Consider the following 15,091-nt stretch of genomic DNA (forward strand, 5'->3'; position numbering starts at 1 on the left):
CATAATTTTTTTTTTCTTTCACTTGGTTTTTGAGTTATAATCCTTTTTTTTTTCTCTCTCGGCCAACTACAAGGGGGGAGAAAATCAAATTTAAAGTCAAACAAAAAAAAAAAAACCCTCATCAAATCGAGCCAAAATCTATAGATGAAGAATGAGATCAAGGACAGATGGAATGGACCAAAGTTGATGAATTAGATGATAGGGGATGGAAAAAGACAAGAAAAAGAAAAAATGGCCCATATTGTTATGAGATTCAAGATTTTTTTAAAGTATAATTAGTGGATGCAAATTTGAAGACCACTCTGATTAAGTTGGCTAGATTCAAGAATCTTTAATGATAATAAAAAGGAAAAAAAAGTACAAATGCCTTACTAAAAAATAGGCCCAAAAGGCACATATGTTTATTTTAATTATTTAACTTATGTTTTTTATTAATACAACCCAAGGTAGGTTAAATTATATGTTTAGTGTCTAAATCTTAAGATTGGTATCTAATGAGTTTATGAATTTTTTTAAAGTAACGGCCAAACTTTTGATTTTGTATTTAATAGATACTTGAATTTATTAATTTTATATCTAATAAGATTCTCGACCTAATTGACATATTTTTTTTAATTTACGAACTTATTAAATATAAAATTGAAAACTGAAAGTCTTAATAAACACAAAATTCAAATTTAATGTCAAATAGATAGATTTATTAAATTTTGAATATATCAAAATCGATTAAACAGTTAAAAAATTTAAATGGTAAAATTTTTAAGATTCAAAGATTTATTAGATAGGAAGTAGAAATCAATTAGTGAATAGGAATATAGTTGATCGGACTCATCTCTCCCTTTAAAAAAGTAAAGGCTCATTTTCCAAATTTAGCCAATTTGTAAGAACATAAATATGTATGATCAAAATCAATTCTTTTCCATTTTAAAATTTTTTAAAGATCGGGGAAAACTCTTTTTTTTTTTTAATCTAGCGCAATTCATTTTAATTGTAAATCATAAATATTAATTTAATCTAAATTTTAATTTAACGTGATTAATTTTGCTGAATTGAACTTAAAATTGCTGATCTTAGATGATAATCGCATCTTCTTTTCGCGATTTATCATTTTGCGAAGGACGAAGAAGAAGAACGAAGCGCGAACCATCTTTTGTGTTCGAATGGAGAAACAGAGCGAGTCGGCTCAATCTCAGGATTTGGCGAAGCTTTGCCGAAGGTGTAATCGCTCCTATCTTCCATCTTCTAATTCATCTTCTTCATGCCGTTTCCATCCTTCTTTCTTCGTCTGTCGTCGCCACGACGACCAAAAGAGGTAACGGAAAATCTTCCCATTCTTCACTTCCATCATTGATCGAATATCAACAGATTGTTGGTTCCTCCTTGGAGACTGTTCAATTGATCTGATTTTTGCCCTATTTGAGCAAATTTCATTTGTTGAATTGGGATTTTGTCTGTTGAGTGGGTTCATTGTGTGTTATTCGAGTTTTTGAGCCACTCTGATTGGTTTAGGCGTCATGCTATTGTTTTGAAGTGATTTGCTAGAATTTAGTATTGGAGTAATTCTGTGCTGGCATGGGAGAGATTACTACGTTTATCATTTTCTGCTTGGTTGTTAATTTTGATGAAGAAAGTGAAAGTAAGTATGGAAAACGGGATGCCAATTAGTTTGATGGAACATGCTTTCATAATATTCAGCACGACGATATTCTGGCTTTGGACGGTCAGTGTACAATAACTACTCTCTGTGAGCATTTATTTGTTTTATTTCGGAAATCAACCACTTTGTTGAAAGTTCCATTGGATTTCCGAAATTACCGATTGAGCTTGATTTAGTTGTTTCAACGAGGAGAAACATAATTGTATTAAAAATTGCAAGTTTGTGATTTGCGGTTTGATTGTTGGAAGACTTAGAATTGCTAGTTCAGCCTGACAATTGATTCCATTGGATTCCAGAACAGATTATCTATTAAAATGTCAAGTTCAAGATGCAAATGCAGAGTTCTCTTTTGCTGTTTTGTTTTCGTGCTAGGATATCTGTTTCCATTAAGAAAATTGAAAGAAACCAAAAGGAGTGAATCTATATTTCCCCAGCAGTCTGCAATCAATAGTCATTTACAGTTTGCACTTTGAATTCAGTATGTAGTTTGTAATACTTTTAAATTTTATAGTTTCAGTATAGCTATTGTATTCAGTGAGTCTATATTTAGGTTAGGTTTAAATAATGTTAGGATCTTATGGGAAAAGAGTAATTGAATTTTGGGACTAGGATTAGTGGGATAGATGATTTCAAGTCTGTAATCTATGATACTCCATGTTAAGTTATTCAGGATGCTGGACCTTGGCATAACCAGATAAAAAATATATGTTTGCCAAATTTTCTTTTGAGCTTTGAAATTTTATAAACAGTTCTATAATATTTTTTGTCCCTTTTTTTGTTCTTAGCATATGGAGTCAAATGATTTGAGTAGCTGCTTTTTGTGTATGGTTATTCGAAGGGATGCAATCTGCAATCTCGAAATGGAAAAAAGAAAAAAAAAAAACTTGATTTATACGGTTGAGTGCTCATACTTCACCTTCATTTACGATTTGATTAAATTGATAATTTCAGCGGTCAAAAGATAATTATAACCCAATTTGCATGCATATGATTGGAAAACTGTACCAAAGAGCTCCTAGTAGAAGAAATAACATCTGGTTTTGTACCAAGGAATCTCTCCTAAAAAAAAGACACCTCTCGCTTTAAATTTTCTGGTCTTGCTTCAGCTTCACACTTATCACTTGTCTGCTTCTCTGCTTCATTTCTTCTCTTTCGTAACGTGGAAGTTTGCATAAATTTGACGAACAAGTCTTACAACAAATTCTGCAGTTTTTCTTTTACTTCATTTGGTAGAATTATTTTAGTGAAAAGTATTGAACAAAAAGGAATCCAATTTGTAGAGGTATGACCCAATTAATTCAAAATGTTGAAAACAGTTCAAATATTTAAGGAAAACAGCAATGTGGGAAAACATAGAAAATTGATATCTCTGCACTCTTTGTCTCTCATGGCACATCTTTGGGGAAGAAGATATGGCATCGTTTCTCCCCTCTGCAGAATATCCTCTACATCAAATTTTCAATGAAATTTGTATCCCCTTTTTCCCCATCAAAATTAAAATTAAATACACTACCACTTAACATTTGATGGAATTGGAGAAATAGGAAATACCTTGAGGAAATTAGTTTCCAAAGAGAACTACAAGAACCTGTAATTTGCGAACTAGAATTGTATTTATTATTGTGCAAATTCATGTTCTCTTAGTGATTGAATTCGACTGTTGTTGAACCATTGTCAATGGCACTAAGTTTTGTTTCCCATAAATGCAACATCATTTATCATATTGGATACTTTAAATCAACCCCCGGTGGACGTTCCTCATGCTAACACCCCTAAACATGAGGTGCTTGGAGGAACCAGTCACATGTTGATTATTTACCAAGTTCAGGACCTGACTATTGGGAGGAGGAAAGGGGGTGTCCATTCACTTTGCATTTGCATTTGCATTATATGTCTTAGTTTCAAATTCTTGATGTTTGCATTCACTTATCCTTATTTTGTGTTAAATCGTTGGGCAGTAGGAAAGCCTTAGAGAGGTTGATAGTTATAAGAATCTGATTTTGGTTCACTTCAATATAGTTGCTTACAGATTGAGATGAAGTATTGGTTCGTGGTGACTTCAGTCATCCGATTCGGATCCTTTGATTTTTTAATTGGGAAGTAGATGTTTCCAGTTTGAAATGCTGCAACGAGATATTTCATTGTCATTGATATGCTTTTGTTATGAGGTAAAATAAGAATATTTAGATAAGTGACATTGAAATGATCAGATTATTATTAGGGGATTCAAATTTTCAAGACCAATTTAGCTTTAGATATCAAAATTTATGTTTTTTTTTCCCCATCGAAGGTTGTACTGTAGGTTCTGATCGTAGTTTATAATTTTTAACCTAGTGATCATGTAGAGATCAGATTATTTCTGGACATCAATTTGAATGATCAAAGTCCAAGATGTCAGCTGCGCACCACATTCCATAAATTTATCAGGACTTAATGGTCAATACTAAGCCAACCAAATTTAAGTATTTATTGCTACTTCACTTGGAGATTAATAATTATATGAGTTTTTTAGTACTGAAGATTATAGAATTATGTACTTGTCTACAAAAGCTGGTTTCAACACTTGTGATTCATAAGGGGAAAAAAAAAACTTAATTTACGTTTTTTACGGTGGATGATATGATGCATGGATAAGTCCCTTTAAATATTGTATATCTTTTTTGTGAATGTCAGATAAATGTGGGATGGAAACATCACATCAATCCTGTCTAGGCATTTTAGAAGTATATGAATAAATTGATGTATCGAAATATCAAATAAGCATGTGTTAAAATTGTAGATATTTAATGTGTTTCTAAAAATTGCTTGTATTATGGTTGAATTTAGTAGTAGCTAGTGGGCTTTGTAGTAGTCAGTAGAGTTGTAGTCCAATTGCTTTCCTAGTTATTTCTTCTGGTTAAATTCTTTTTATCTTATTATTTATGATGTTTTCTGAAATAGATATTTAGTTTTAAATTATTATTATTATTTTTTTAGTCTGACTAAACTATTCATTTGCTCAGTCCTATGGTTAAATTTTCATTTTTTATTTCAAGTTCTTCTGATTATATCATAATCAGATCTTCAATGAATTTTTCGTTTGAGGTCAATATTTTATCTCTCTGTACCATGATATAAGTATTGACTGATGTTAGAAGATTGACAATTTAAAAATAAAACGAATCATCTGCCTATAATTAGTTAAAACATTAAATAAACAGTTTAGTTATTTTTAGGCTTCCATTATTGAAGTATAGGTGGTTGAGTCATGTGAGCTGGTTTTCCCCTAGAATACCAAGTCAGCGTGATGCACATAAATTTGCATGACATGATTACATGAGTTGTTTGTTTCTCATTTCCTTAGTTGAAAGATGTCACCAAACTTAATCACACTTGTGACAATAAGAAGTGGTGGGAATGGAAATCATCCCATGATTGAACTTGCACTGGTTTGGAGTTTTAAGAGCTGTATTTGGATGCCAAATACTGAATTTGATGGAGTGATGGACGGGATGTTGTCTTGTCAGCTGAAATTTCATGTCTGGTGTGAAAATTAACTTCTATTTTGTCAGAAGTCAAAACTTGTTTAAATGGGACATTAGAGTTCTTATATTTGGAATAACTCATTTGGTTTGCCCTTTTTTTATGCGTTTTTTGTGTTGAATAAAAAAATTTGAAAAGAAAACGCACATCAATTTTATAACCCATTCCAGTTTGTAAAGGGATTAAAAAAAACCTTTGTGTGTAATGGTGAACTAGAACAGGGTGTGATGCCTCTACAATTGACGTTTCTGTCCTAATTTGTCTTTTACTCCTCGTCTCTTCTCTCTTTTTAAAGTTGGCAGGAATTTCTCAGTTGGCAGATCTCTCATGGAAGTTCCATATCATATTTTATAATACTTATTTATGTTTGTGTAAATATTTACGTTCTTCAAAACATTTAAAAAAGAAAAAATTTATTGACATTGACGAGAGTTATACACTACAGTAAATGTAGAACGTTGTTTGTTTTCTTTTTACTATTGAATTTGCTCTCTTGGTTTTGCAGTCTGATTTTTTCAGTTGATTGATTCAAAGGTACTATGAATTGGGACCCGACGACCCGCCGTATGCTGCCAAATTCTACGACTGTTGTGGGGCTGAGGACCCAGAGGCGTCAGGCTGCACCACCAGCTTCCATGTTTCTTATGATGAATGATCATGGCAATAATATCCGAAAGCTCCTTTTCACTCAGGTCTTGTGCTATTTACATTCTGTAGATATAATTATCTGTGCTCAGTAACTGGCAAACAACTTTCATCTTTTCTTGATTAAAGCTTCTTAATCACTATTCACTTTAAGTTGTGTTGTATTTGTAGAGGAGACTAGATGAACCATATGCATGGAAAATATGATGGTTTGGTTTCTGAAGGAGTTCAGACAAGGTTCTGTGAAATTTTCTTTAGGAAACTGTTTTTCTTTTGGAAGCTGTTTTTTTAGTCTTCTTTTGTTTTGTCTTACAGATGCTCTGAAAGTATGTTCTGAATCTGAGACAGAGAAGATTATGTCCATTTCTCTCGGGACATTAGAGGGAGATTAGATAGAGAGAGTGTAAAAACAAATGGGTGGTGAGGGATTCACGTGTAGGATTGGAAATTATGGTGATGAACTGCAGAAAGATATGGTGGTTACAGACTACAGAGTCTTTTTTATTTGTGGGGATTTCTTCAAATATTCCTGGAGAGAGAGTTTTTAAAGTATGCAGTGCTTGGCTGGCTGACATGAGAATAACAGTGAAAGAAAATAAGAAAAGAAAGCCATGTTCTTGTTCCCCACACCCATCAGAATAAATAATCTGCTTCTTTGGTCTTCTCTTTCTTTCTCATCCTTTTCTTCTTTTCCTCTCTGAATTGACCCCACGTGGATGCCAGTTGTTTTCTCGCTCTTTTCTTTGAGTATTTCCTTTTTCTTCTCAGCAAAATACTCGGGTGTTACCGTTCATTACTATTTTTGCTAACTATCATTAAACTTTTTGCAAGTAGGAGAAAGAAACGCAGAAAATAGATATTTTTCTACTTTTCAAAGTTGTCAAATTTTTGTGAGTAGTCAGTACAAAGATGGGCGTTGACTAGTAAACATCTAAGTATTGTTATTCTTCTTTTTTATGCTTTCTATTTCTGGTTGGTAGAGATTCCTGCCTTGATTTGAGAATCCTTGGTGGATTTTTTTTTGAAGATTCTTTATTGTTATGGTTGTAAATTTCCTCGATGTGTTTGCATGCAAAAATCACTTTTGTCATAGTCAAAACCACGTTCCTTTTTATTGATAATGTTTGACAAATTCAAAAATTGATTTTAAGAAAGCTTAAAATTGTTTTAAAGGAATCACTTGGATAGTGATTTTGAAAAATCAATTATGTTTAAATCTCTTTTTTCAAAATCACTTATTCTACCATCACTTTCAAACACACCCTTAATTCTAGCTTCTACAGCTACTTTAGATGCTAGAGCTTATGATTGGGAAAGTTAGTATGTGACCATCAATTTATTCACATGAACTAATTTGCATATTTTTAGGTGTTTCTTTAGTACGTGTAGGGGTGGACATTCGAACTCATGACTTTTTAGTTCGAAATACATGTCTTAATCAGTTGATTGGTATAAATACATGATGAGGATTTGAGCTTTAAGCTTATATGAAAGGTTACTAATATCTTGTTAAACTATTATCATGTTAGTGCGGGTTAAGTTAAGTTTAGGCTAGCATTAACATGTAAATATTATTCTTACGTTATTTTTTATTGAACTCTTAATAAATTGTACATTTCTCTTTCAAGCTAATTTTTACATTCATATTTACTGAAAAATTAAAGTTGTAGGGGCTATTATGTGGACAAATTAAAATACAGATCATACTTAAGTTCTTAATATTGTAATGTGCTACATAATATTAATGTATTAGTGTGATATATAATGTGAAGACGTCGGTGTATTTGAAGCCATTTTTTTTAGTAGATTAGATGTTGGGTTTCCATATAAATTTGGGTTCATCTTTAATAATTAATGAATAATTAACAGTTGCGACTAAAATTATTTACTATGCAAAATTGAGGGACTAAAATACTGTCCAAAAGTTGAAAAACTTAAACAATATATGTGAAAGTTGAAAACTGATATGAAATAAGTACGAAAGTTCAAAGCAAAATAAGATTTAAATCTTTTATACATAAATTATTTTGAAATAGATGAGTAGGGAAAAAGAGATTGGAAAATAATAACAATAAATGAATTTGGCTCAACAATTAAGGCATCTTACTCTTTTCTTGAGCTCAGAAGTTGGATCTCCTATCCCCATATTTGTTGTACTAAAAAATAATAAATTAATTAGATTTTATCAATCAAAATGACTATAATATTAAGTAAGGATATAAAATTTGTAACATGCTACATGTAAAAATAGAAAAATAAAAATCCAAACTCAACCACCAATGAAAGATTGACATTTATTTATAAATTCCATTTCCAACAATGGATTAAAATCAATCAAGTTCCAAATAAAAAGGCTCCCCTTCCCCCTCTCTACCGAAGGAGACAACCTTAGTATTGAAGAAAAAGGGCAAAAAATGACCAATAAAACCAAATGGAGAATGACATTCAAATCTAATAAACATGCAACATGGGAGAGCATGTGCCATTGTCCCTATCATAATCCCCTTGGAAGTTTCGCTAACAAAATCCAAACCACAAGGACATTGCAATTTCATGTGTATTTGGTGCTAGTTTAGAATATGTTTTCGGGTGTCTTCTCGCGCTTTTTCTATAATGATGTGATATTATTCGTTTTCAATCTAAACTGTTTAAGTCAACCTGAACATAGTTCAATGGATCAATGCATTAAGATCGTGAGTTCGAATGTCTACTCTAATACGTTGTACGAAAAAAGATTTAAATCGTCTAAATTTATTTTTCTTTCGTCCACTCCAAGGCACATCGAAACTTTGCTCTTATCTAGCCTAACTCCTCTTCTTCGAGGCACGGCAAATAGAACAAACTCACTTATCACATTTTGACTAACACCAACCACTAACTTATATACCTTTTAACACTTTTAAAGTGTTTTTAACTATGACAAAATATAGTTAAAGTGTAGCTAAACATGAACATTCATGTGTAGGAAGTTAAAAATGTTGCCCATATTCTTATGAATCCGATGGAAGTAATTTTGATAAGTACAAAGTACCCCCAAAAGACATCAATGGTATATAAAGGATAAAATGTGTTTCAAGTAGCTTTTGATCATAATAGTAGTGTTTTTAATTCATAATAATTACTTTTTTTTTTAATATCAGTGAGTGTGTTTGTGCGCACCTCAACTAATTTTATGGGACAACCGACTGACTCTATTATATTTGATTGCCAAGGTAACTCGTAAGATATTAAATCTTAGGTAAGTTGTCATCATGGTTTGAACTCGATCTCATCTAAACTTCATACTATACATTAATTCCTAATAATTACTGAAAGAGATAAAAGGGTAATTAAGAGGGAACGTTCAAACCCTATGATGGCCACCTATCTTAGGAATTATTAATTCCTATGTGTTTCCCGACATCAAATGTTGTAGGGTCAGACAGTTGCCCCGTGAGATTAATCGAGATGCACGTAAGCTAGTCAGGACACTCACGGATAACAAAAAAAAAAAGATATGAACACCAAATTAAATCTTGTCATATCATATACTATATTCCACTTATAGAGATAAATGAAGTAAAATATGCCAAAGCGAACATAACTCAATTGTAATTGGCAAATATCTTCCGCCCACCCCAGATACCATACTCAAGAAGGAAAAAGAAAAAAAAAAGAAAGAAATGTGTTGCATATATATATATATCATAAATCATAATCTTCAATGCTATTGGGTTATCATATGGCCCAACCCTATTTCTCTCACAAAAAGCCTTAATCTAGATTTCTCTCACAATTTAGCCCAACATATTTATGTTTTGAAAATCACCGAGGAGTCGAACTTGAGACCTCTAAGCTAATATGACCAAGAGACCTCAAACTCTTGCCAACCGAGTTGTCCATCGAGAGCATGCTAATTTTTTTAAAGCATAATATTGAATCCCTTTCGATCTTATATTGATTTATATGGCATAGTAGAAACCTTTTTTTATCAGCTTAAGTTTTGAACTTTTCTTCATAAATTTGTAGGCCCTTTTCTCTTTTGTCTTCATTTATGGTTGTATTTTCTCACATTTTTATGAGAATTTGGGTGTTAGTCGATAACAACGTTGAAAAATAATAATTCTAAGTTAGGATCCTAGCACACCAAATTATGGTATGATAAGTTAAGATTAACGTAGATTAATTTTGACAAACATATCACTAGAATTTGATAGAGTGTTCTTATCTTTGAATTATAGAGAGAAAATTATAGATGGGAAGAAAATTTTACTTTAGACAGGAGCCATCGTGTTTGATCTGATCATGAGGTTATTCCCTTTAATATCTTTTCTTTACTCAAAAAAACTTCTAAAATTAATCAAATTTCAAAAGCAAAATATATACATATACATATCTAAGAAAAAAAACTTTTCTTAATTTTTCATATTCGTTTAGAATTTTAAAAGTGTCTGTAAAACATAGATTACCGAAAAAAATAAAAAAATAGAATAAAGTAAACAAACTTATTTTCTAAAATTATGAAGAATGGGAAATTTGACGAAATAGACATTCTCCACAACCTTTTTTGTTTTCTAATCACCATTTTCAAAACATATAAGTTTTCTAGGTATTTGCTGACGTCACTCAAATATCAAATGACTTTACTATCCCTCCGCTGAGGAGAGATGAGAGAGAGATAGGATAGAGAGACAAAGGAAGAGAGAGAGAGAGCGAAAGAGAGCGAGAGAGACAGAGCAAGAGGAAGCGAGAAGAGGGGGAGGGCCAGAAAGGAGAGAGTAAAGGAGTAGAGAAACTCATTTGGTATCTAGGAGGGTGATGTCAGCAACGATTAAAAAACATAAATTTTGAAAAGAGTGACTAAAAAACAATACTCGTAACAAAATGCCTATTTATTGCAATTTTCTAAAAAAGAATTTGTCTTAAATTTGTCTTACATTATTCAAAGCTTTTAATTTTAAATATTACAAAATAAAGAACTTTAGGACAATATCAATCACTTTTTTTTTTGTGCTCGCAAATATTAGGACAAAATATAAAAGTCATACATGTGAATGTTTATTGATATCACTAGAAATATCAAGGTGTGTGAATGACATTCAATATTTTTAAAAAATATAAAAATTAATAACATTTCTCACCTCTCAAGTAAGTTTAAAACTTTTACTATTAATATTTATGTTTATATTAGCAATATTTTACTGACCTTTAAATTCTTATAAAACATTTGTAAATGGATCGGTTTTTGTAGTTGAATATAGCTTTTTTTTAGTACAACGTGTGAGGTGAGGATCGAATTCACAATCTCTTGATTGAAGATATATGTCAATTACCGTCGAACTATGTTGATAAGCGATACAAGACCCAATGTTCTTGCCACTGTGCCATCCCCAAGAAACTTAGTTCTGTAATTTCAAAAAGTCTATTTTGATCTCTTTTATTTTAGTCTAGGTACTCTCAAAACATTAGTTTTGGTATTTGGACTTCTAAAAAGTGACTATTTTTTTATCCCTTCATTTTTTATTTTCATCTCATTTATTTTTATCAATATTTTAGCATGACACTCCAATCACTAAATTTTTTAAAATGTAACTATAAATTTGTATTAAAGAATTTTCATCATGTATAAAATTTATGTTAAAATTTTGAATAAGGATCAAAATAATCACTTTTAAAAAGTAGAGGGATTAAAACGTACGTTTCAAAAAATCCATGTGATCAAATAAATAGAAGTTGAAAGTAGGAGCAAAGATTGTATTTACACTTAGAATAGAAACTAGTGTAAGTTATGTTTTTTGGCATGTGCAAAATTTATTTCCTGTTTTGTACCTAAAGGATTTGAAACCAATAATTATTCCATTTGAGTATAATTCAGTGGATAACATAATTATAATTCAGTGGTCAAGACTATATACCTTAACCAATTGAACTAGAGGTGAATTGGTCTGAGTTTGCAATACTTTTAAAAAACTCAACTCAATCGTTCGACTTATAAACTTCTCCGACTCAAATATAACTCGTCTCTTCTTTTATCACAATACGTGGACCAACTCAATCAATGGATTTGAAAGTTGGGCTTTTTATCTAATTTTTTTAATAACCTAATTTGTCTGATTCAAAAAGCTGAATTTGTAAAATGGGTTATTAAATTGATTGAATAATAATAATAAAAAAAAAAGAATATGGTAGAGATGCAACTACCATATAGTTATGATTAAGTTTGATTGCAACATTTGAATGATAAAGTTTATTGTAGAAACCCAATTGTGAATATTCCAATCAATTTGCCAACTCTATAAGAAACACCAAGTTTTTTGTTTGTTACTACTTCCCACTCACCTTCCTACCCATCCATTATCTAAATTTTTAATTAGGAAAAAAAAAAAAAAAAACTCCCTTTTCTGTTGTCTTCTTCCATTATTCAACATATATTCCCTTTTACCATTACTTTCCCTTTCCTAATCTTAGATTCTAATTCTCTTCTTCCTTTTTTTTATTTTATTTATCCATTAAAATCTTTTCCCTTTTCAAATATTTGGTGATTTGTAGCAATCTCAATTTCTATTTTTAATAATATATTCATTTTTCAATCCTATAATTCTCGTTTCCCTCTTTTTGTTTATTGAGGCATGTCTTGTTGAAATTGTGTATTTAGTTACTTATATTTTTATTATTTTTATTATTATTAATTAGATGCTTGATTGGAGTGAGTGTTGGTTAGAAGTTTTGGAAATTGTCTATGTACCAACTTAATAAATCAAATAAATTAAAGTTCAGCCAACAAATGCTGGAAAATAAAGCCATAAAAGATACCAAAACTCCAAAAAAAAAAAAAACTATATATATATATATATATATATCCCAAGGAAAATCTAGCAACAAAATCCAATACGAGGTTAAGTTCACCCGTAATTGGCAAAGGTCATGTGTTCTAATCACTCACCCACTTGTTGTACTAAAAACAATCTTTTTAGTACAAAACAAAGTGAGTAAAAAAATGTCAACATTAAATGCATGTTTGGTAATATTCTCGTTTTATTTCTCATTTCTCATTTCTCATCAAAATAAAATTTCTCATATCTTATTCCATATTTCTTTTTTTTTCAAAAAAATATATAAAAGCATGCATTATTTTATCATTTTTTACTTATAAAATGCATAAAAAATATAACATAAAAATTTAAATATTTAATTTTGAAAATTAATCTTCATATAAAAATTTTACTTTTTTAAACAAATTTAAAAGTTTATAGAACGAGAAACAAAAAAGGGTTACTAACTATTTTTTTTGTTTCTTTTTTTGAAAAAGAATAAATAAGAAATAAGAAATAGTTCATTATCAAATGCAATTTCGTTTTTTTTTTCTTATTAAAGAAGAGAAAATGAGAAAAAAAATAGAAAATAAAAAAGAAAATTTTACCCAGAGTGCCCTAAAATATTCAAATCAATTAAAAGAGCCAATACCTTAAAAAATAGTCTCATTTGATATATAGTGAGAAAATATTTATAGTTGATCATTTCTCCAATTAAATAATAACAATTGCTTTCAGCACTTTTCAAAAAAAAAAAAAATTGTTGTGTTCATCTTGTAATATTTTTTAGAAATTCCTTTAAAGTTCTTGCTAAATTTAAAAGACTACCGAAAAACTATATATTTTTAATTTGGCTAATTAGATTTAAAAAATAGTTTAATAAAGTGAGAGTTTTAATTAAAAGAAAGTAGTCACTGAACAAATTTAATTTTCAAAATCAAAATCAATATCAAATAAAATTACAATAATACGATCAATAAAGAATAAACAGATCCCATTCTTAATTTCATTTTGGATTAAATAAACTTATATTTCATGAACTTCCCCTTCAACTACACTTTAATTTTAAAGTTTCAATTAAATTTATTTTCTCAATTTTATTAATTGAAATTAATAATCTGTTGATGGAAAAGAAAAAGAAAATTGTGATCTATTCATTTAGAAAAGTTTTAAGATACGTCCAATCACAATCAAACACGTGGACATGCGCCCACATAATTATTCTTAAATAAAGGGGCACGATGTGTAAAGATTGAAAAGGAAAGGGTATCCGGCAGAAAATACAATTTGTCTCAAACAGAAACAAAAAAAGTTTTTTTTTTCTTTTTTTTTTCTGTCAAGGAGCTTAAGTTAAGACAAATTGCACTTTGTGGATTATTTGTTAGAAGTAACTAATTTTGGTCAATTTCTATATTAAATTAATTATATTTCAACAATACAGAAATTTTCAATTTTTTTTTAATACAAGGGGAGGATTCGAACTCACAATCGCACACGCCAATTACCGTTGAGCTATGCTCACTTTGACCAGAAATTTTCAATAGTTGTTTTAGTTTAAATTTTTTTTTTCCGGCAAAAGTGACAATTTGTTCAAACTTTGGAGTATTAAGTTAATAGATATATAAATTTTTATATTAGGTCTGACGGAACTTTGAACTTAAAAAAATGTTTAATTAATCTCTAAATTTTCAATTTTATATCAAATAGGCCAATGATCTAAAATTCCTTGACTTTTGAAAAATGTCTAGTAGTTTATGGACCAATTTGACATAAACTTGTTTTTTTTTAATGTTCAAGGACTTATTGACACAACATTGAAATGTTAAAAAATTTATTAGATATTTTTTTTAAGTTCTGAAATCTATTAAACAGAACTCTAAAAAAGGACTAACTTGTAATTTAATCTCTTTTTTAATTCTCAATTTTTTTTAGTTCAACAAATATGGTGTTAGAAGTCGGTATTAAACCTTCCACTTTAAAGAAAAGTATTGATTAAGTGTCTTATCTACTTAACTATGTTACAATTAATCAAAAAAATCTGATCAAATTAACTTCATCGACCCTAATTCAGATATTTCATGGTTGAGTTAAAGATAGTTTCTTTATTACTTTATTTTTTTTTTCTTATTACATTGTAAATTTGCTAGAGAAATAAAATATGAGAAGTGGCATCCTGAATTTTAAAAATATCACAACTTTTCGGTCTTTTCTAATGTAATATAAGTTTGACTTTTTTCACCATGTGTTTTACATTGCATTTGAGCCATGCTATTTTGTAAAATTTTAAAATTTATACTATATTATATTTGTTTTATAATCTTTTATGTAATTGCCTAAAAAAAATGAAGTACTGTACAAAAGAAATGACTATGTGAAAAATCCTTTTTAGAAAATAAATACAAACGAAGAGGATAACAAAATTGAATATTGAAACTAAAATGAAATTTAACAATATTTTTTATTATTACATAACAGC

The 15,091-nt window shown here is 29.8% G+C and overlaps 1 protein-coding gene across 5 annotated transcripts; it reads left to right on the forward strand.

Annotated features, from left to right (window-relative positions):
• The first annotated feature begins 987 nt into the window (after positions 1–987).
• LOC111017257 (F-box only protein) lies at positions 988–6,488 on the forward strand. 5 transcript variants are annotated; one of them, XR_002602267.2, is made up of 4 exons: positions 988–1,312; positions 5,714–5,871; positions 5,996–6,061; positions 6,140–6,488. XR_002602267.2 is itself a non-coding variant. In XM_022292959.2 (3 exons), exons 1-2 carry the CDS (start codon positions 1,161–1,163, stop codon positions 5,832–5,834), a joined length of 273 nt encoding a protein of 90 aa, XP_022148651.1. In that variant the 5' UTR covers positions 988–1,160; the 3' UTR covers positions 5,835–5,871; positions 5,996–6,488. The 5 variants fall into 5 exon arrangements, 2 of the variants coding, with proteins under 2 accessions (XP_022148651.1, XP_022148650.1); XM_022292959.2 differs by having other exon boundaries at positions 5,996–6,488; XR_002602266.2 differs by having other exon boundaries at positions 991–1,312; positions 5,714–6,061.
• Positions 6,489–15,091: the final 8,603 nt, after the last annotated feature.

Source organism: Momordica charantia (genome assembly GCF_013281855.1).
Source record: "Momordica charantia cultivar OHB3-1 chromosome 2 unlocalized genomic scaffold, Mcharantia_2.0 BLBB01000002.1, whole genome shotgun sequence".
NCBI lineage: Eukaryota > Viridiplantae > Streptophyta > Magnoliopsida > Cucurbitales > Cucurbitaceae > Momordica > Momordica charantia.